The 23,271-nt window shown below is 38.7% G+C and overlaps 2 protein-coding genes across 3 annotated transcripts in view; both read right to left on the reverse strand.

Annotated features, from left to right (window-relative positions):
- The window catches only part of LOC115730703 (U3 small nucleolar RNA-associated protein 25-like), a 321,158-nt gene that overhangs the window by 189,409 nt on the left and 108,478 nt on the right, over positions 1-23,271 (reverse strand). The gene's annotated exons all lie outside the window — the stretch shown is intronic.
- On the reverse strand, positions 1,196-2,527 carry LOC115750821 (stemmadenine O-acetyltransferase-like). Its single transcript, XM_030688388.2, has one exon. It carries the CDS (start codon positions 2,525-2,527, stop codon positions 1,196-1,198), a length of 1,332 nt encoding a protein of 443 aa, XP_030544248.1.

A 23,271-nucleotide genomic window follows, 5' to 3' on the forward strand; every position in this document is an offset into this window, starting at 1 on the left:
TTGCAGCCATGAAAGGTAGAGCAAGGCGAATACCACCAAAGGGAAAGTTGGTCCACCCTTTTTGAAGCCACCGACGGAGAAATTCAGGAGTAATTTGAAAGTTGACAAAGTGTGGTTGTTGAGTAGCTGGGATGGGATATCGGCCGAAGCGTGTTAATTGCACACATTTTTTGACATCTTGTGGAGTATGATGGATGAGTTGTCTTATGGATTTTATGGGTGAAAAAGAATCAGACGAAATACGACTTTACAGGACGGAGATTTATGCTAAAGATCTTATCGATCTAAAGAGAATTGGATTTAAAAAAAAAAGGGATGTGGGTGTCGAAAGTGATAGGAGCATGGGAATAATCTTAATACAGGAGCATGATAAGATGGGTCATAATCTTAGCCAACGGGATGATGACCACCACTAGCCCTCTTTTGAATTCTCCCCAAGATTTGCTATACGTGTTGCACTGTTTAATTAATAGCTTGAAACATGGGGCTGACATTTTTGTTGTTGGCTTTGTCCAACTTATAAACCAACACAATTTTGAAACCAGTCAATATTCATTTTAGGTGTTTTGACCACCAATGAATGTTTGTTAGTAAATACTTTTGTGGTAAAAGAATTAGTAAGCAGGTTTTTGTAAGAAAATTCTCGATGTATCGAGAAATCGTAATAAAAATTTGATTTCTAAGTGTCGTAACTAGCTTTAATTGGGTATTGACATAAAAGAAACATGCGTTGAATCACTGGCTTTTATGATTGCTTGTTTTGATAATGGATTTCATGACCGCAATACCCTTCGAATAATTTTTATGCTTTGAGTAATGCGCTTTGATATTACAAGAAGATGTCGATTTCATATTTAATTTGAATATTTTATGAAGTGACAAAAATACCTTCAAGACATTTGTTAACAAAATTACACATACTACATATTGTATTGTCCATTCTACCAAGGTATTCCAGACAAAAAATATCTATAGATGGAACAAGAAAATACCTTCAAGGCATAGGGAACTTTAAACATACTTTTATTTGCAGTTTGAATCAGAGTCACACATAGATCAGGAAACCATGATACGCAAACCATTTAACCAGTTGATGACATCAAACAAAGCAAACGAACATATGTAACTTTTTATCGAGCAAATCAACAACCAAACCAGAAGGGATGCCTATCTTCTTCGGTTGCTCTTCTCATGATCAAGGGCTCGGTGAAACAAACTGTAGCAACTCATTGTCGCGCTCGAACTCGATCATGTCGTGCTCGGTCAATGTGATCCAAGCTTCGATCCCATCCCCGCACCTCGTTCCCGTTAAAAACACCATATTTTGAATCGGATAACCGGGGGTGCATACCCAAGCGGGCCTTCCCCAGCCGAAATCCACCTCATAGAAAGGAAACCTCGCCCAGCTGCTGAACCCGTAGAGCTCCATCTTTCCCGCAGACGACGCTGCCAGCTTCAGTGGCGCCATGAGGCTCTCGTAGGCCTTGGCCAATCCCCTCTCGCCTTGGAGCACGCTCAAATATTCGCCATCAATTGCCCTGATTGATTTCCTGAGAATGCCTGCAAACTCCTGCAATTCAACTCCCTTGTTTGCGTCCACCAGTGGTGCAACAGTGATCTGCCACAGATTGCCCAAGGCATTCTCAGGCAATGGTTGTGGCCTCATCCTGCTTCTGATGTTCACCACGTGTGTTGCTGCTGATGATGGGGGATACTTCTCGTTCCACTCTGGCCTCTTCCTCGCCACCTCCACGGCGGATTTCCAAATGAGGGCGGTCACCGCCTCGATGCGAGTAGGAGTGGCACTGCCAAACCTGGCCTTAAGGCGTGCCAAGCTCTCACCGTCGAAACGAAACATCTTTGTTGAAAGCTTCTCTTCGCTGATGACCCCTTTTCCATATGGCATTTGGAAGTTTATGTCCTTTGGTTGGAAGAGCTCAGATGCTTTCAAAAAGGGAGTGATGAGGCTGGCTTCACCGTCAATGCCATTGAGAGCAATTTCCGACCATGCGGTGAGGAAAGCAGAGACCGACGCAGCGTCAGCAATCTTGTGACAGATGCAGATGCCGATCCCGATGCCGCCACAGTCGAAGAAGTTGGCTTGGATCCCTACGATGACCTGTTTCTCTATGTTAGGAGCGACTCTGTAAGAAGAGAATGGGAGGAATTGCTGCAGCTGATTGATGTCTGGGTTTGACAGGACTTCGGACAACTCGAAGTGAGCTTTCGCCTCCAAATAGAGGGCTCCCTCATCGTTGCAATCGATGGCGGCATCGCCTTTCACCCTTCCACCTAGAGGGTAGAAGAGGGAAAGCGCCTGGGAGAGCGAAGTTTTCAAGTGTCCTGTGACCGAGGCAGAGTTCGGCGCCACCTTGTCATTGGGAGAGGAGTAGAACAGGATGACCGGAAGGTAAAACGGAGGAGCCAGTTGGTCAAGGAGACAGAGCTTGAAGTTCCTGAGGTGAGATGGAGTTGGAGAGGAAGGCTTGATGGTCTCTGTGGAGACGACCTCGACTTTCATGGCCATGTTCTGTTGGAAATTGAGGGGGGATTTGAGAGTTTGTCCTTTCGAGTTAAATTGTGCTGCTTTGGTGCTTCTCAATTGCAAGATCTTGTAGTTTATTTATAGAGACGAGAGAGGAGAAATTTGCAATTTCTGGGTGATTGGCTCATGGCATCATGGCTAAACAAAATGATTGACGAAGTTAAAACTGCACAGTGCACAAAACATATTGGTTACTTATTATTTAATTAGATCTAAGCAAAAAAGGGAAACAATGCCTTTAAAAGGCATGGGAGGACTGATTATCGTTCATTCACATGACTCCCCGAAAAGTTGGTTAAAATTCCTAGGTGATTTTTTTCAGCCACAAGTTAAATACAAGGTTTCAGACTGCTTCGTCATTTATGATCTTTCTCGGGTTTTTTTCCAATTTAATTTAAAAAAAAAATATTTACAAAAATATTTTTTAAAAATAAATATTTACGGATTTGGGCCTCGCTCGGCAGCCCAACTGCCGAGCAAGCTCATCTCTTTTTTTTTTTTTAAATTTCATTTTTTAAGTGTTTTAATTATTTATATTTATAATATTTTCGTATTTTTTTAACATGTTTATATTTATTTTATTTATAGCTTTTTTTGCGAAGCTATCTTTATAACATAATTAGTAATAATTAATACAAAAAATTATTAAGATCTATAATTCATAAATAATGTTGTAATTATGTAATTAATTGAAAATATTCACATAAAGAAAATCTTCAATACCAAACGAAAAGAAACCCTAGCTGCAATATAAAAAATAGAGCCAAAAAAAAAATTTCTCGGGGGCGTTGCCCCCGAGCCCTCACGCAGATCTGTTCGCACCGCAAATGAGATTTGTTCACTTACTCCGAGTTGGGCCTATCGGCCCAACTCTCCGCATCACGAACTAAATCTCAATTTTTCCTCCACTTTTTGGGCCGCACAAAAATATATCGGGTCGGGTCATAAACCGGACCGGGTACATAAAATTCAAGACATATTTAACAATATATGAAATTAATTGAAAATATTCATAATATAAAATTGGTAAAATATTCATATAAATAATGTTGTAATTATGTAATTCGGTCGGCTAAAAAGATTGAAAGAGGAGGAAAGAGGGAAAGAAGGGTTCATTTAATATGAAGAAGTAACATCGAAGGGAAAAAAATGCAAAATTGACAAGGAAAAACGGCTTTTTTTTCGCACACAAAAAGAAAAGCCCGGTTTTTCCCCCAAAAAAAGCCGTTTTCCTTGTCAATTTTGCATTTTTTTCCCTTCGATGTTACTTCTCGATATTAAATGAACCCTCATTTCCCTCTTTCCTCCTCTTTCAATCTTTTTAGTCGACCGAATTGCATAATTACAACATTATTTATATGAATATTTTACCAATTTTATATTATGAATATTTTCAATTAATTTCATATATTGTTAAATATGTCTTGAATTTTATGTACCCGGTCCGGTTTATGACCCGACCCGATATGTTTTTGTGCGGCCCAAAAAGTGGAGGAAAAATTGAGATTTAGTTCGTGACGCGGAGAGTTGGGCCGATAGGCCCAACTCTGAGCAAGCGAACAAATCTCCTTTACGGTGTGAACGGATCTGCGTGGGGGTTCTGGGGCAACGCTCTCGAGAAATTTTTTTTTGGGCTCTATTTTTTATACTGCGGCTAGGGTTTCTTTTCGTTTGGTATTGAGGATTTTCCTTATGTGAATATTTTCAATTAATTACATAATTACAACATTATTTATGAATTATAGATCTTAATAATTTTTTGTATTAATTATTACTAATTATGTTATAAAGATAAGCTTTGCAAAAAAAACTATAAATAAAATAAATATAAACATGTTAAAAAAATACGAAAATATTATAAATATAAATAATTAAAACACTTAAAAAATGAAATTTAAAAAAAAATTTAAAAAAAGGAGATGGGCTTGCTCGGCGATTGAGCTGCGAGTGAGCCTCGCTCAGCAGCCCAACTGCTGAGCGAGGCCCAAATCAGTAAATATTTATTTTTAAAAAATATTTTTGTAAATATTTTTAAAAAAAAAATTAAATTGGAAAAAAACCCATCTTTCTCGGGTAGTGGTGAGGTCGCTTGGTTTTGTGTTTACTTTTTTTTTTCTTTATTTGTTAAATTTTTAAGCTATTTTTTCAATTTATTTTAAATAAAACTTTTATTTTATTTTTAAATTTTTATTTTTCAAAATTTAATTTAAATAACAATTGTATAAAAAACCTAACTTAAACCAAATCGACATCGTCTTAACCGCGTCATTATGACGTATGAGAGAGGAAATATTAAAAAAAGGTCATCATTTTTCAGGGTTAATAGAAGAACTCATTTGTACCAATTTGATAAATTCTAGGACTTGATTACACTTTTTGTAAGTTTGAAGATTCAATTCAACTTTCGTAATAAGTTTTAGGATCTTTATTGGACATGTCTTCTTCTTCTTCTTTTTTTTTTTTTTTTGAATTTTTAGCTTTTTTATTTTTTAACTAATTAAATTTGTATTCGTTATTTTTTAATAATTTTTCCAATTTTTAGTTTTTATATTTTTGTAAACTAATTAAGTTTTTATTTTTTATTTTTTTCCAATTTTTAGCTTTTTTATTTTTGTAAATTAATTATGTTTGTATTTTCTATTTTTAATAATTTTTTTTTCAATTTTTTGCTTTTTTTTATTGTTGATTGGACCTTCGACAAGCCACGTCGGCTTCAAATATTAGTAAAATAATGCCATGTTGGATTTTCGACAATACATATGGAAGTTGGCACTCAAACGACCGTTTAAAAAAAATTAGCACTTAAGTAATCCAAATAAATCTTCTTGCACCAAAGTGATTTCCGAATACAAAACTTTTGGCACTTATACTATACTTTTCCCTAAAAATCTGGCTCTATCTCTCTCTATCATAAATTCACGAAGAAAAGTTCAAATCGTTAAATCTTCTTCTCTTTCCACATATATTTATGCAATTTCCTCGTACTATGTTTTTTAAGCAATTAATTTATTTGTAATTATTTAATTATTTGGATGTTGGATGGTGAGGTGGTTTTGGTTGATCTTCCACAAAAAAGAAATAACCATGGAAAAATGAAGTGTAAAAAACTCCTAAAAATTATTAAAAATATATATTAACCAAAAAGAAGAAGATTGTGGGTAGGGGTAGAGCACGGTTGGAGGTTTAGGGATCGTCATATCCTCTCGCATCGCAAATACGGGGTAGAAAAATTCATTTCATCCTCACCCAAAGCATATCGATTGCTTAATTTTACTCGATCACTCAAAAAAGATAAGTGAGATTGCCATCCCCAAACTTATTGACCGACATAATAGCCCAGGCTTGGGGAATGATGGATGACATCTCCAACCCCGCTCTCGTACAATTGTAGGTGGCTGTTACCCTGGGCTATCGTTAGCACGATATTGTCAAATGTGGTTGCCACTTGCAAATGTCTTGATGGCTGTAAAACGTGTCGGGTTAGTTGGACGTCTCATTAAGACTGAATTACAAATAAAAACATTTGTTTCTCCTATATTTAAGGATGTTGGTGTAGTAGTTACATTGGGTGTAACATTCACTCCATTCATAATACATCCCACATTAAGGGATCCGTGGATCCGATGAACGCTTTTCATTTTTGTTGCATAAGTCATAATCTTTCCCATCAAAGTAGAGAGATTTAGTGTTGTTCTGTCCTTCGAGAATACCTAATCCAAGTATGCTAGCCATAATATGTCATTAACTTAGAAGTAAAAACTATAATATTATAAGTTTCAATCTCTTAGACGAATTGCTAATGGCTAATAGTATCACCTAGAGGGGTTTTGTTGGGTTTTGAATTTCAAATTAGAGATAAAGTTATTTTGGACCATACATTTTTGTTTTAGGATTTTTTAAATGGGGATATAAAAGGGATATGTTGCATATTACATTGTAACACTTGCCTTTGCTTATGCCTATTTTCTTTGTTCTTCACTTCTTGTTGTTAGATCTTTGGGTCTTTGGATTGTACGCTTGTACATGATTATTGAAGATAGTGAATCCCCTCTCTCTCCCCTTAGTTTTTCCCATTTTGGGTTTTTCACATATATCGTGTCTCGTGCATTTTGATTTTTCTTTCATCCTTTGCTATTTGTGCTTGAATTAACTTATCTCTTTGGTGTTATTCTGCAACAAATTGGTGACGTGACCCCTCTTTTATAGTGGATATGACTTTAACCCTACCCCGACCCACCTATCCTTTTGCTGGTCTTAAGGAGGTGCCCCGAAGTATGAGGTTGTTTATGTTTAGCTCTGTAGAGTTAAAGATTATCTGCTAATGAAAATGAAATAGTCTTTTCTTGAGTTGACTATTGTTGTTGGCTGTCCTGCTTTCCTATCCCTATTGTTTGAGTTGTCGTCTGGGAGTTGCACGTTCTACATGCGCTTATTAAAAAGATAAAATGTATGGGTTGATGACATGTCCGGGACGTCGTCCTTTATAACCTGAAGCGATTTGGTAGAGTTGTGGCATACCCGAGAATCGGGGTGTGATAGCTTTATATTCTTACATTGCATTTTGAGAGTTTTGAATTTGTAAACTTTTGAGAAGCCTTGGCAGCGTCATATTTTGTACTTAGGTGTGTGATAGTGAGATCTATCTGCTTGGATTTAAGAAGCACCAATTTCCAGAGAGTGCTTGAGTGTAAGTGGCACCATTCTACTGTAACTACTCAAAGATTGGTAGTTGAATCCAACCAGTATGCTATTAATATGGGAGGTTGGATGTAGGCTTATGCCAAGCCGAACCACTATAAAGCTCTGAGTGCATCGTTCTCTATCTCTCTGCTTATATTTATGTAATGTTTGATAGAAGTGCGCTCCATTCCTTGATATGACCAGATCCCGCTTATATCATCACTCTGTTTTATCCGGTTACACTTATATCAAACTTGACGCTTTTAATTCCATTATAATTTTTGTTAAGTTTCTTAAAATCAATTATTCGCCCTGTTGTAGAATAGCACCAAAGAGATGCCTGAATTCAAGCACTGTTGACACTCGATTTTTAATCAATTTTTCCTTAGTTTTATGTTCTAAAATTCACCAAAAATTCATAAAAAATCAAAAAATTGAAAAATCAAGTTTGGTAGCCTTGGCCAAGCGTAAGGAACTAATTTTGAACAAAAAATAATTTTTCATATTTTTCACATTTTTTTTATATTTTTGGAAAATAGAAAAATACAAGAAAATTCATAAAAAAATACTTTTCGAGGTCACAAGAATACATAAAAATGTCCAATATTTTTATTTTAATGCCCTTTTCATATTGGCCTCATGAAAAATAAAAAATCGAGTTCAATTTTGGGTGTTTCTTCATAATGCCTAGAGTTGAATTCACATAGAAAATACAAATTGAGTCTTTTTATTTGCAAATTTTGCTTATTCAGAGTCTAGACATTCAATTACAGTCTTTTCAACCTTCAATTTGACCAATTGCACCTTCAATTACATGGATTGCATGAATTGGGCAAAATTTCCAAAGATTTTTGCAATTTAGTCCCTCAACTTGCCAATTTTTGAAATTATTTTTAATTGGGGGACTTTCTCTGCAAAATTGGACCACCCCTAGGGTTTTAACATATTCTGACTCGATTGGCATAGGTGGCTTGGTCCAATTTAGTCAATTAGCCATCCAATTGAAGTTTTCCCTAATTTACAATTCTAGAAAAATTTGGGGCTTTTGTATGAATTGACGATAACTTTTGGGCAAAACCACATTTCTAGATAGTATTCAGGCCCCCGAGTGCAATTTTGAGGTTTAATTGTGAAAATTCCCCACCAATTTTGATTAATTTTGAAATTTTTAAGTCTGAACTGGTTCGGATTGGTCTGACCGCCGGTCGGACCGGTCTAGCACTGTATCATTATCTTCCCCAACTCATTGCGCGAATTGCAAGTTTGAAGGCCGGATTTCAATGATCAAATTGAAGGACAATTCGCCCCTAATTAGATCAATTGACGTGGGGCTTTTGTTCCTCAAGTCAAGGTGCGTCGATTGCCACCATTTTCATGGCTAATTGTCGCCGGAGCACGACGGAAGAGCCGGTCAAAGCCTCGGCGTCGCGAAAGTCAACATTTTCAAACCCAAGTGCAATTTACGCTCGTTTGAGCTCAACCGGAGGTCTAACGGACGTGGACGGAATCACAAGCGATTCCGTCACCGTCCGGCGACCAAAAATCACGTGATTGCATGTGAGAACACCTCGACCAAGCTTCGCCCGACGCGCTAAAATTCAAACTCGGTATAAAAGGGCGAGAAGGTTCGCAAGACAAGGGGGGAGGCTCATTCGTGCTTGCTCAGTAAGAGAATAGAGAGAGAAAGAGAGAGGAAAGGAGAGAGAAGCTCTCACGAGCATTGTCGCCGCCTCGCCGGAGCTCGACCGTAAGAAGCTCGTCCGGCCAATCCGGACCACCTCGAGCTGTGAAACCAAGTCCAGAAGCTCGCATTCACTTCCGGGAAGCGATCGCACCGTCTGGATCAAGCTGCAACATCAAAAACTGGTGAGTCGAACTTCCTCTTTCTATATTGCGCGATCATGGCATCACACTATCCCGAGCACGCTTCCTTCAATTAGTGTATGCGTTTTGTTCCTGGATGACCTCTGACCACGATCGTATTCAATTTTTGCCTTGATTTTTCCCTAATCGCCCGAGTCGAAACTCCAACACGGCTCGGTCCGGCCGAACACCGGTCGGACCTTTCTAGCCATCGCGAGCTCAATCAGAGCTCGAGGTAAGTCTCTGGAACTCCTATTTGTGTGTTTGTGTGAAGGAATTGGATTATTATGCTCTGTGTTGCTTGATTGAACTCTGCGATATTGATACTGTGCAAGCTTGATTAGTGATGATTTCATGGATGAAATTGCTTGATTTTTAGATATATTAATCTGGATATTGAATCGAGTCGATTGGTGGTGGTCTTGAGTCATTCCGACGAGATCTCACCATTAGATCTCGCCGGAGCCATTCTGGCCGTTCGTTACGTCGTCGCGAGAGGTTGAAGACGAAGGTGACGTGGCGAGTCAAGTGGTCAACGAGCTGAGGTGTCGCGAGGTGATAGGTCCAGCTCGGATCCGAGTCGGTTCGGTCGTTGGTGCGAGCGGGCTGGCTCAGATCCGATCCAACGGCCGAGATAAATTGGTGGATTTGATTCTCGGCCGTTGGATCAATTTTTGTATTTTTCGATAATATTTTAATCGATAGAAAATAAAAAAAAAAGCCAAAGGTGACGTCGTTTAGATTAGTGATGCGTGACGTCGTTTTATGTTCTGAAGCGGGTGCGTCGTCATTTAGTAGTATAAGTGAGTCAACGGCCCGGATCGGTTCCGGCTCGAATCATGGCCGTCCATTAAATGTTCGATGCGTCGTCGTTTTGCCTAGTGGTAGGTCGACGGCTGAGATCGAGTTTGAGGGTTTAATCGTGACCGCCCATTCAATGTTAGGATGCGGCGTCGTTTTAGTCGGATCGAGTCGACGGTTGAGATCGATTTTAGGATTGATCTCGACTGTCCATTTATTTCTTATATTCGAATATTAGGAATTAATATTAGAAAATAAAAAAAATATTAGATAAATAATATGCGGCGTCGTTTTAGGTGCCAAGCGATTCCGAGCGGGTCTGGACCGGGTTGACCGATCGTTGACCGGTTTGACCCGGTCTGGAATATTAATAAAAAATGATAAAAAAATACATAACAATTTCCAAAAAATCCAAAAATACTTAGAAAATTCATAACAATTCTCGGATTTTCCCAAAAAATTTCTAAAAAATTTCTAGGTCGATTCGGGACTCTTATAGTCTGGATCGATAATTTTTGAAGTTTCAAGGGTCAATTTACACTGATCCGGAAAATTCCCAATTTTTTTAGAAAATAAATAAAAAATCCAAAAAATTAGAAAAAATTAAAAAAATTCTGAAAAATCACAAAAAAATGGGAAATGGCCACTTTCAACCGGCTTGACCCTAATTTTGTAATTTTTGGGTCCCGAACCCCCAAAAAATGATCATCCTACCCCTTTTGGGCCTTCCGCCCCAAATTTTCCCGAATCACCCCCGAACCCAAAATTGATATTTTTGTGGGCCGATATGGTCATGTTAGACACGCCTATTTGACTGTTTGGTTGATCTGATCATGTTTGTTTTGATTATGCATTTTAATTTTCTGATTGTGGTCGCTATGGTAGTAAATTCACATTTGCATGATACCTTAGATCGTTAGAGCCTATCTCACCCGAAATTTCATCTGCATGAACTCTTAAGTTAGAAAATCACTCAACATTGGTAACCGAAAGAGTATCAATGTAAATCTTGGCGTAACCAAGTCCCCGGACCCAAATCTCTGGTTTTCGTAGAATCGAACGGTTTCTCCAGATCGCTCGATGGGGTTCCCGATCATACCCTCCATAAATTGATCAGTGGTGACTCCATATGCATGTATATTATACAAATGTCACACGACCACACTAAGGTCGACCTCGATATTTGATAAAAATTTTCTCCACATCGCGATTCGAGTAATGGGTCTTGGGAGAGACCCGCGCGCCAAAGATCCCGCCGTCAACCGGGGTCGGAAGCGCGGCTCGTTAACTCTTGCCCCGAGAACGCCGACGGAGGGTCGCGACAAGCACAAATAGCAAAAGATGAATGCAAAATCAAAACACATGAGACACAATATATGTGGAAAATCCAAAACGAAAAAAATCACGGGGAGAGAGGGGTGTTTCACTATCTTCAATAATCAAATACAAGCGTACAATGCAATGACCCAAAGATCTAATAAGAAGTGAAGAGCAATTAAAAGAGGCAAGCGTTATAATGTAATATGCAATATATCCCTTTTATAACCTATTCTAAAAAAAAAACTAAAACAAAAGTGTATGGTCCAAATTAACCTTATCTAATTTGAAAGTCAAAACTCAACAAATCTCTACCTTAACTTCAAATCTCCATAAATGCATTTTACCAAACGCCACAAGACCTCTCCCTCACCACTAAGAGTGACCATGCAAGGCCACCCGCCAAACAGCACAATCGACAATGCATACCCCTAGGCCTACATGATCGTACTCGATGTAGGAAACAAGGGATGAAACACTACCAACTCCGCATAAGTAACTCAAAGATAATAGTGGCCCTCTCCTACTTTACCCAAGTTCTACAACCAAACGCTTCAACCAATGATCTTCCTTTGCTACTTTCGCCACTGCCATCTACCCTACTTTGGTGGTAGATAAAGCAACCATGTCCTACAAAGTTGCTCTCAAACTAGCCATGGAACCACCAAGCTTAAAACTATAACTTGTCAAAGATCTCCTTTTGTCGAGATCACCTACATAGTAAGAATCAACGAAGCCAACAACCGAATGTCCTATATCACAACCTCTATTAAAGATCAAATCCACATTTGAGGTACCCCGAATATATCGAAAAACTCACTTCACCGCTTGTCAGTAAGCTTTACTCGAATGTGTCATATACCTACTCATAGCATTAATTGCTTGGGAAATGTCTGGATGAGTACAAACCATAGCTTACATAAGAGCACTAGAATATGGAACTCGTGACATCTCATCTTTCTATGCTTTGATTTTAGGTGACAAAGAAGCCAAAAGTCTAAAGTGGGACGCCAAAGGAGTACTTACCGATTTAGCATTCTTCATATTAAAACGTTCAAGCACTCTCTTAATATACCTCTTTTGCAAAAGGTATAACTTCCCAACCTGTCTATCTCTGCAATCTTCATACCTAGAATTTTCCTGGCAGCTCCAAAATCCTTCACTCAAACTCCCCGCTAAGTTGCCTTTTTAACAATTGTATATCCGACATGTCCTTCACCGCAACATATCATCCACATATAATAGCGGATAAACAAAAAAACCATTATGCAACCTCTTATATTACACACAATTATCATGCGCACTTTGCGAGTAGCCATGACTTAACATAAAGCTATCAAATCTCTTGTACCATTGCCGTGAAGATTGCTTGAGACCATAGAAGGAGCATTTCAACAGTTAACACGATCTTCTTTACCCTCAACAACAAATTCCTCAGGTTAAGACATATAGATTGTTACCTCAAGCTCGCCATATAGAAAAATAGTCTTGACATCAAGTTGCTCAAGCTCTAGATCATAAAAGGCCACTAACGCGAGCAACACACGAATGGAATTATGTTTCACAATTAGAGAGAACACTTCATTGAAGTTTATCCTCTCTTTTGACTTGAACCCTTCACTATCAAACGTGCCTTGAATCTTTCATCTTCAACCTCTGGAATTCTCTCCTTTCTTTTGAAGATCTACTTGCACTCAATAGCTCTTTTGCCCTTAGACAATTTCACTAGATCCCAAGTTTGGTTCGGATGAAGAGACTTAATCTATTCATCATGGCAATAAGCCACTTCTCGGATTTTGAACAAATAGTAGTTTCATGAATTGTAGAAGGTTCTTCAATACCAAGCTCTTCAGCAACTATAAAAGCATATGCTACCAAATTAGTGAAACCATACCTCCGGGGAGGCTTAATTTGCCTTTTAATTCTCCCTACAGCCAAAGTCTAAGGTTATTCAATTTCTTCTACTTCTTCTTTAATCGAATCTGAGTCTTTTTGCTCATTACCACTTTCTAATTGAATAGGGATATCTTCAAAGGTTCTCCGTGGATGCTCTACACTAAACTCCACCTCTTTTGCAATATTCTCTTCCCGTATACCTGTAGTTTCAACAATCTTTTTATGATCACACATAAAATTTTCATCAAAGGGAAGTAATTGAGGGTTAGAACACTACAATCTATATCCCTTAACCTCATCTGCATAACCAACAAAAATACCTTTCTTGGCTTTAGGTTCAAGCTTACCATCTTTTACATGATAATAAGTGGGACATCCAAATACTTTCAAAATAGAATAATCAAAAGGTGACCATATCACATTCAGAGTCTTGTATTCAATTGCGGTTGAAGGATACCAATTTACCAAATAACTTTTCATGTTCACGGCTTTAGCCCAAAAATCTTTCTCGGGTCCAACATTAGAAAGCATACACCTTGCTCTCTTTAAAAGTGTTCGGTTCATCCACTTTGCCACCCCATTCCGTTCAAGTGTGCACCTGACTATTCAATGTTGAACAATCCCCGAATTTTCACAATACTTGTTAAAATCACCTCCACAAAACTCGAGACCATTGTTGTCCTAAAACGCTTTATCTTTTTGCCGGTTTGATTTTCAATTAACATCTACTTCTTGAACGTATCAAAAACGTCACGTTTACACTTTAAGAAATAAACCCAAACTTTCCTAGAAAAGTCATCAACAAATGTCGGAAGATAAACTTCACCACCCTTAGATGTAACCTATGCAGGTCCCCACAAATCGGAGTAAATGTAGCCAATCGTGCCCTTCATTAAGTGTACCCCAATACTAAAACTGACCTTACCTTGCTTCTTGAAAACACAATACTTGCAAAAAAACAAATGAAACAATATGTTTCCCACAGAGTAAATCACGTTTACTTAAGATAGTCATTCATTTTTCCTTCATGTGGCCTAATCGCATATGTGGCAACCTTGATTTATTAGAATTTGAAAAGGATGATACATTTAAAGAACCCACAATGGCACTTTCCTACAAAACGTAAAGACCATTCTTCTTGTTACCTCTAATCAAAGTCAAGGAGCTCTTTAAAATTTTCAAAACTCCACCGCCACTAGTGTACATGCATCTAGTGGAATCCAAACCGCTCAACAAAATAAGGCTCTTCTTCAAATTTGGAATGTGCCTAACATCTATCAAAATTCTTACTACATTATCATGACATTTGATTTGTACAGTACCAATACCTATAATCCCGCAAACCGTATTGTTGCCTATCAAAATTTAATCACCACCGACTTTCTCATATGTATGGAACCAATCTCTGTTTGGACACATATAGTATGAACATGCTAAATCCAAAATCCATTCATCATCAACACAATAATCTGAAGCTAACACACTAAGAATATTATCTGCATTAGTAGACTCATTATCCTTCACCAAACTAGCCTAATCGAAATTCTCCGCCGACTTTTTCCCCTTAGCCTTGAGCAAAAGACACTCGTTTTTGTAGTGCCCAAATTTATGACAATAGTAACACTCCACTTTTCTCTTATTCTGGCCTAACTTAGACTTTGAATGCCCTTTACTATTACTGTGTCTATCCCAAGGATTTGACATTCCCCTAACAACTAAGCCATTGGCTTTATTTGCACTACTGCTAGCATTCAACTTTGTACGTGTCTTTGTATAATTTAGCAAGGCCTTCACATTCTCAAGAGTTGTGGATTCTCTTCCATACAACATAGAATTCATAAATTCTCATACGAGCTCGGTAGTGAGCACAACACAATTAGAGCTTGATCTTCATTATCTAACTTCAAATCTAAATTTTTCATATCCATAACGATTTTATTAAATTCATCTAGATGTTCTTGGATAAGAGTACTTTTTGCATCTTTAGCATGTAAATAAGCTACTTAAAAAATAATCTCGTCATAAGAGATTTCTTCATATATAGGTTCTCAAGCTTGTTCCATAACCCCCAAGCTATTTCTTCATTGGAAACTTCACGAAGCACCTTGTCGGACAATGACAATTGGATGGTGGTTTGTGCCCTCTCTTCCATCTCCTCGGTCTCAAGCAAAATCATGTCGTCGGGTAATTCCCATCCAAGGCTCTAACTAAACATTCCCGATGAAACAATGCCTTCATCTTGATTCTCCATAGTCTAAAATTGTTTTGGCTACGGTTCGATCGGGGCTACATTCAAGCGCGTAGGGTCTCGGTACTACCACGCGATAACTAAACTACCGGAGCTTAAACTACTCTGACCGACGTCCCAAGAATATCCAATTATCGTCTCTTAAACCCTAAAAAATCCAAATTTATTTTCCAGGTTGGAATTCATGATTTAATACTTTCATTGAATCCAATTATCTTACAAATGTCAAAATTTCTGGACGTCACCAAAGCTCTTTAAATTTGGGTTGTTGAACGCTTGATGAGTCTATCTTTTCGATTGTCTTGATATTCTTTTATATTCCTCAGCATCCGATCTTCCCATAATTATAACTAAAAGGTTAAAACCAGAGAATCATGTGAGTAAAGCTTCCATTATAATAAGGGACTAACAGCTGAGAACGTGCGTAGCCTGTCGTGTTAGAAAATGAAGTCTAGCAACTCTCTGTTTCGTGGAGCAAAAGGATTTACATGTTTCACAAGTCATGCGCACCAAAGGCGAAGTGAAATTTTGTCCCTACCTAAACGATTCGATTCGTCAGCTTAATTACATTGTTACGGTCTTTTCTCTATTCTAACCATACCCTTTGCCTTGCTAGTGGACACCCTGTACTTCTTCAATGTCACCGAGAATGTTAATTTCGTCCTCCCATTTCATGCATTTGTAAAATAATCATCTGGATTTTATACATGTGAATGACCCTCATCTAACCATCGTCCTTTCCTTAGCCAAAAAGTGAAGCGGCCCTCGATTCACTTATCGCCGCGCTAATCAGTCACATTGAAATATTAGTACAGAGAATACGAAATAAATGGATTATATTTCATGATTTTGTGACATCCCAAAACTTAGGGCCGGTTCAAGTGTCACGACCCGAACCCCGCGAGCTCGTTAACATCCCACCTGGCCACGATTATGTACAGTTCTCCAGGATCCAAAGGCCAACAAATTCATGTGGAAGCAAAAACAAATCCCCGTACAGAAACAATTAACATTATGATGACTTGGGACGGTAAAAAAAAACAAACTTATATACATATCCACACGTTCTATACAATTTTCCAAATCTACGGCTTCGGAGGCCACTGTACAAGCCTATGACCACTAAAACAAAAAGATTATGTGGTCGAAGCCTACTATACATCCCAAATAAAACAGCCAGCAAAAGTCAAGAGGCCAACTACCCTAGGCCTCGTTCTCGCTATCCGGTACTATATCATCTCTCGCCTCCAGCTCATCCTCATCAAGCTCGGGTGGCTGTTCCGCATCCGATGGCTCTACAACCTCCCCATCTTCTCCCGGTACCACGACATCGGGGAATACCGAACCTCCCTGGGCGAACACTCATGGCTGAGGCGGGTGGTCTGAAAAACAACGAACCCACGACGGGGTGAGATAAAATCTCGATAAGCTAGCCACTAATCCTAGATTAGGGCTCTAGTGCCTCCAGACACATTTTTCAGTGAACAATTTCCAATAATTCTTCTTTCTTCCCAAAAATTCCACAATTTAATTCCAGAAAATTCCGTTCTTTCTCCGAAAATTCTCACACCTTCTCCAATATTCTACGTTACTCCCGTTTCGGCGTTCCACGCCTCGGTCTAACAATAAAATATTCTACGTGCTCCCGGGGCCCATTTTTCGCACACCAGGCCATAATATAAATGTCCACCTTACTCCAAAAATTTCCACGTTACCCCGAAAATATTCCACGGCACTCCGAAAAATATTCCACGTTACTCCGAAAGTATTTCACGTTGCTCCAGAATATTCCACGTTACTCCAAAAATATTCCACGTTACACCGGAATATTCCACGTTACTCCAGAAATATTCCACGTTACTCCACCGCCATCAAATAAGTTCATAACATTGAGCCTCGGACCTTTATGGAACACGGCTCTATATATATGCCAGGGTCTCGGACACATAGGAATACGACCCACGGATCTCGGTCTCGGACACATAGGAACACGACCGGATCAAGTCTCGGACAATTAGTCGAACACGACTCACTTTGGTCTCGGACGACTTAATTGAACACGACTTTCTTACTTTCTCGGTCTCGGACAATCAGACGAATACGGCTCACTTTGGCCTCGGACGACTTGATTGAATACGACCCTCACATTTCCTCGGTCTCGGACAATCGGACGAATACGGCTCACTTTGGCCTCAGACGACTTGATTGAATACGACCCTCACATTTCCTCGGTCTCGGACAATCGGACGAATACGGCTCACTTTGGCCTCGGACGACTTGATTGAATACGACCTTATCATTTTCTTAGAATAGTTCGGGACCACGTGATTCACTCACGTTAGAGAATTAATAATTCGGGATCACCCGATTAATCCACACTAAACCAAATATTAATTCATACTACCCGATCAATTAACACTACCATAGTATTCAATCCACGTCATGCGACCATATTACGCTAATGTAGCAATTTATAAATCACGCGCCACTAAAATTATACTAACGTGGAAATTCATCACGGCCGAACGATAATAATTTTCTAACATGCAAAATAATTCTACTATAGTACTAAACTATAGTACTAATGCCACATTTATTTAGTACCATGGCATAACAACTTTATGTCACATAAAAGTAACCCTAGTTAATATATTAACTAACCATGGTTCAAAAATTAACTAGAGTCAAATACTAACTTAACCATGGTTAAACAATAGCATAAAGTAACTCTAGTTAGGGCATAAAGTAACCATAGTTAAACTTTGACCACTATTATCTTCTTGACTTCACTATTCATGCAAGAACACATTTCTCTCTCCTCCCTTCATTTGCATTTTCGGCCAACTCCATGAACTAGCACAAAACCAACCCATTTTTCACCAAAATCACTCAATCTATAGTCTATTAGCAACCTAGATACCTAATCTAAGGTTAGGGAGCAACTTACCACTATTTTAGCAAGTTTTCCGGCGAGAAAACGGGTGGAGAATCTTGGTTCCAACCGGCGGCTCCGGCGACTCCCTCGCTCGGCTAAAATCCACAAAAATCCGGCGGTTCAAGGTGGTTCGGGTGGTAGTCGAGCTCCGACGATCCAAGGTGAATCCGGCGAGGCTTGGGAAATTTTTCGGTGAGGAAGAGTGAGAGCTATGGAGTTCGGCCAAGTGAGAGGGTGAGGGGTAGAGAGAGAAAGTGAGGTAGAGAGAGAGAATGCTCTTGAAAAATAAAAAAGAAGAAGGCCAAAAACACATATTAATAAAAATGTTGGATAATTTTGGGGTCTTCAAAGTCAATTTTCGGCCAAGGGGAAAAATGACCAAAATACCCTTCGTTCCAAGTGAAAAATGGGGTATTTTTCGAGGGCAAATGGGTCCTTTCCCATACCCAGTCCAAATCTACTTTTCCCGAACCTCTTTGGGGCGAACCGCGAAGGAATTTCACACAGGATGAGGAAACGTCCCAAAATTTTTATTTATTGAAACCCCTGAAGGTCCGACGTCAAATTCCGAAGCTCGATTCGCGATCAATCTCGATCGATAGAATTTTCAGCGTATCTCAAACTAACGGGCGGCTTTTAGGAGTTACGCGTATCGACCCGTGATTAAAAATCACGTTTAAGAATTACTCGAGCCATGGCGACCTTGGTTGTCATTCAATTGCGAGGGTCAATTACTAGTCCCGATGGACACGATCGTTAGAAAATAATTTAGGGACGTTCGAAACCCATACGAGGTCAAACGGAATCACCCGAGATCCAAGCGTAGGGTATTATCCAAATCTTTCCTTAATCATTCTAGGATTGGCCTATATTGGTCCGGAATATTCCCTCGACAATTTTCATGGCCAAAGAGTCAATCCAAGATCAAGTTCTTAGGTCCACGTACTTGATTTTCCTAGTTAGCCATTCCCATTTGGTTAGTCCGCTCGAGAGGGATCAACTCCGAGTGAGATTCGACTGAAATTCATCAATGAGACTTTTCATTTATTCAAAGCTTCGAAAGTGGGTCGGAATTCGGGATGTCACATCAAGCGTAGGGTTTGGACTAATTACAGAAAGTCGTCAAAGTTGAGATAGGCCACCAAAGGAATATAGATTGCCTTCAATAAGGTTCGTGGCTCAGTATGTCAATCGGTTATGCTGTTAATTGAGGTTTGACTGTGTGGCGACCTTAAATCAAGCATGGGTCAATTATGCTTGGTCTCATTCAGCCATGAATCAACCATAGGATCACCATGTAGCTAGCCGGGGATTGATCCATAGCGTGATTTGCGAGTTAATATTGATCGACAACCAAACCGGCCATGAGTCCAAAGAGGATCAATTCGTACTAGAACTCCGTACCAGCCACACACTAGTCAAGGATTGGCTACCATGGACTGCGTGAGGTGTTGTTGGAGGACTACGGATCGAGACGAACCAACCCCGCATCAAATTGAATTAGTCATGAGAGGTGAGCTCGATAGTGTTCGATTATGTCATCGGTTTAGGAATAGGTGATTCCAACCCCGAACCGAGTTAAATTGAAGTGGCTCTCAACTCAATAGGCAACTAGACACGTCTTGGAGCGCGTTAAACCATAGATTGGGTGACGCCTCCGGACGTGCTTATACATGAGCCGATTTTGTTCGGTAAAATAGATAGTCCGACCTTTAGCTTGTTAGGCGCCTAAAGTAGAGAACTGCATAGATGTCTTGAGAGTTTGATGGGCAGCACTTTTTAAAGTCCTATAGCAATGAATAAGAGGTCAATTACTAGACGACCTTATCTATTTAAATAAAATGCCCAAATTGCCACTAGCATTAGTTATTATTGGCATCTATAGAATAGAAATGAAAGCCTACGGACCTTCTCAATTGGGCGACACCAAGTGGTATTGAGATTTATGTGTTAAATCTCTATTTTAAATGTAAACAAAAATAAAAGAAATGGTCTTCTCATGTAATATAGGCGTGAGAGGCATAAGAAAAGGAAGTAAGATATTCAATAATAAAAATACTATCATATGATCTAGAGATCAAAGAATGAAGCTCGTGGTGCCATGATTGAATAGATAAAATGAAATTATATGATTGGATTGGGGAACAAGAAAGGGATTCTAGAACATTCTCAATTATTAAGAAAAAATTAAATGAGAAATGTTCTATATAATTGGCTTGGGGAGCAAGCTAGCACATGAAGACAAAATAGGCTTAGAAATAATTGGCTTGGAGAATAAGCTAGCACATGAAAACAAAATAGGTTTAGAAATAATTGGCTTGGAGAGTAAGGTAGCACCTGAAGACAAAATAAGCTTAGAAATAATTAGCTTGAAGAGTAAGTTAGCATATAAGGACGAAATTGGCTTAGAAAATAAGTCGGAATAAGAGAGCGACATGTGAAAAGTGCATAAGACAAATTCAACATGGAGAACAAGTAAAAAATATAAGATAAGTAAAATAAAGATATAAAATATTTTTTGGCTTGAGGAATAAGTCAAGCATATAAGACAAATTTGGATTAGAAAAAGTAATCTAGAATAAATAAAAATGTCTAATTTTGACTTGAAGAGCAAGAAAAATAGTCTAGGATTTTAGGATATCCTAGACTAGCTATGTGGCAATTCCTAAATAACATCTCTAGAATATTCTATGCTAATTATTAATATAGAAAAGACAAGAATTAATTAGCATACTTAAATAAAAAAATAAAAATGAAAATACTGTAAAATGCCCTAGAATAGGCATGTAAGAGGGAAAAGGGCATTAAAGGAATTTAATCTTGTCTTAAATAGCATAAGAAAAATGTGAGAATTAGTAAAACTTGAAGAGCAAGTCAAGACTTCTAGAAATGGTAAAGCTTGTGGAGCAAGACAATGTTTAGAAACATGTGACAATTTAATGAAACTTGTGGAGCAAGTCAAGAAAGCCTATAAATAGACTCAAGATCACTTTATTCTCACTCTTTTTCCCTCTCATCGACTCTCTCTCTCTCTCTCATTCCCTCTCTTACTCTCTCTTTCGGCCACTTTGAGCCACCATTTCACCACCACAAAACCAACACCGCCGGATCGCCTCCGAGAGCGTGACACGGGCAAAAGATGATTGACTACTTCTTTTGTTTTTAACGTTCGTCTACATGAGGTAAGTAATATCTAACCCTTATCTAGGCCGTAAAGTGTTAGGTACTCTAATGCTTGCTTGAAAAGTATATGATATGTTGGTCAAGGACTAAGTGCCACACGATGACGCGTGTCTTGTGGGGGCCACCTCTTGAACCTTGGACCATTGTGATGCATGCTCTCTTTGGTCTTGCTACCTTTGGTGGTGAGATCGTATGATATGATATGTTATATGCCTCATTCGCAAGGATGAGAAGGCCTCGTGTATATATGAAAATGGTGGATCCACATGACATGATATGATAAGATATGTGTACACACCTCATCCGCAAGGGTGAGAGGGCCTTAAAAAGTGCGCAATATGATATGAAAAGTAGAGATGTTATGCATATATGAAAAGGAATCGGAGACGATTCGTATATGATATGATTGCTTGCATCATGAATTGTACCTCTAGCTTGCTTCCTATACTTGGTTTATATATTCGCTTATTGAGATAGTTGTATCTCACTCCTTATCTTTTCATATTTGTAGGTAATGGTAAGTCCCCCTCCTCGTTTCGGTATTATTATGTCCGTTGAAGTTTATTGTATTGATGTCGTGGCTGTGAAATAAGAAGTAACTCTTAGACGCTACGTGACTATCGTATGGGTGGACAAGGGTTACCACATGTAGATTAAAAAGCAAAGAGAAGATGAAGCTCTTTTGATTGAAAAAAAGTATAGCATGAAAATGGATGGCGTGTACCCTAGGCGACCAATCTACATGAAGGAGTTTTTGGAAGCCGAAGGCAACTTTTTGGGACATTTTACTATCCCAAAGTAGAGAACCTAAATGGAGCCATGTTATGATGCATATATATGTTGTAGATCGATATAGTTTGATATAAATGATATGGATAGATGAAGCATATTATTACTCATAAGTGTTTCCCCTAGATTTTTAACTAATCGAAAGGTTAAAATGAAATCGCTTCCGCATGTGAATCATTGATAAGAGTGAAAACAATTAAGGATCGATTTTGAGGACGGTATACTTGGGACACCACATGTCCTCCCCTGCAACGTCGTGGCTTTACGATCCTCATATGGTCTTGATTTATAAATGGTGTAAAGCTGTGGTGCTCTTGGAGGGTTTCAAGAGATCGAGAACCCTAAAGGAGCTTAAGTTTCCTATTACGGGCACGCGGGTTGGGTCGGGGACGTGACAGATTTCGAATCTATTCTTTGTGCTATAACGTTTTTCCTAATATTTAGGTTTTTTAATTCGTTTTAATTAGCCTTTGGATGAAAAACTGCCCAAAGCACGGATGTCTCTACGGTAATTCCATCTAAATTTAATGGTTAGCACTACAATTCAAACGGATGAAAGGGCCCTCTCAACGGCCAAATTTTGATCCCCTCTGGAAGAAAACAAATAAGGGAACATCAAATCGAAAAGGAGGGAGAGAGATCTCGTCTCTTCTATTGCTTTTAAAATGAAGAGACCGGACTTAATATACTCATGCAAAGCAAACACGCAATACCAACTCCCCTCATTTCTTTCCCAATATCGACTTCATCTTTTGCTTCAAGTACGTCCTCTGAATGTGAGGCTACTATCGAATATCGACCATTCACTTGCTTCATACGTAGCCCTCTCTGGGCGATGATTCTCACTCATCCCACATACGTATTCCACTTACCCATAAAAATATATATATATATTGGTTTCGTGTTTATGCATGTAGTATTCTTGTTTGATTTCTCGGGCTTGATTTGGAAAACTGTTAAAAAAATCATTGTCTGATTTTCGTATTTCCTTTCGAATTGACTTCTTGGCTTGAG

Source organism: Rhodamnia argentea, chromosome 4, assembly GCF_020921035.1.
Source record: "Rhodamnia argentea isolate NSW1041297 chromosome 4, ASM2092103v1, whole genome shotgun sequence".
Classification (NCBI taxonomy): Eukaryota; Viridiplantae; Streptophyta; class Magnoliopsida; order Myrtales; family Myrtaceae; genus Rhodamnia; species Rhodamnia argentea.

Bases quoted from the DNA above. Each gene is read 5' to 3' on its own strand.
- LOC115750821 (XM_030688388.2), bottom strand. From the start codon at position 2,527: ATGGCCATGAAAGTCGAGGTCGTCTCCACAGAGACCATCAAGCCTTCC.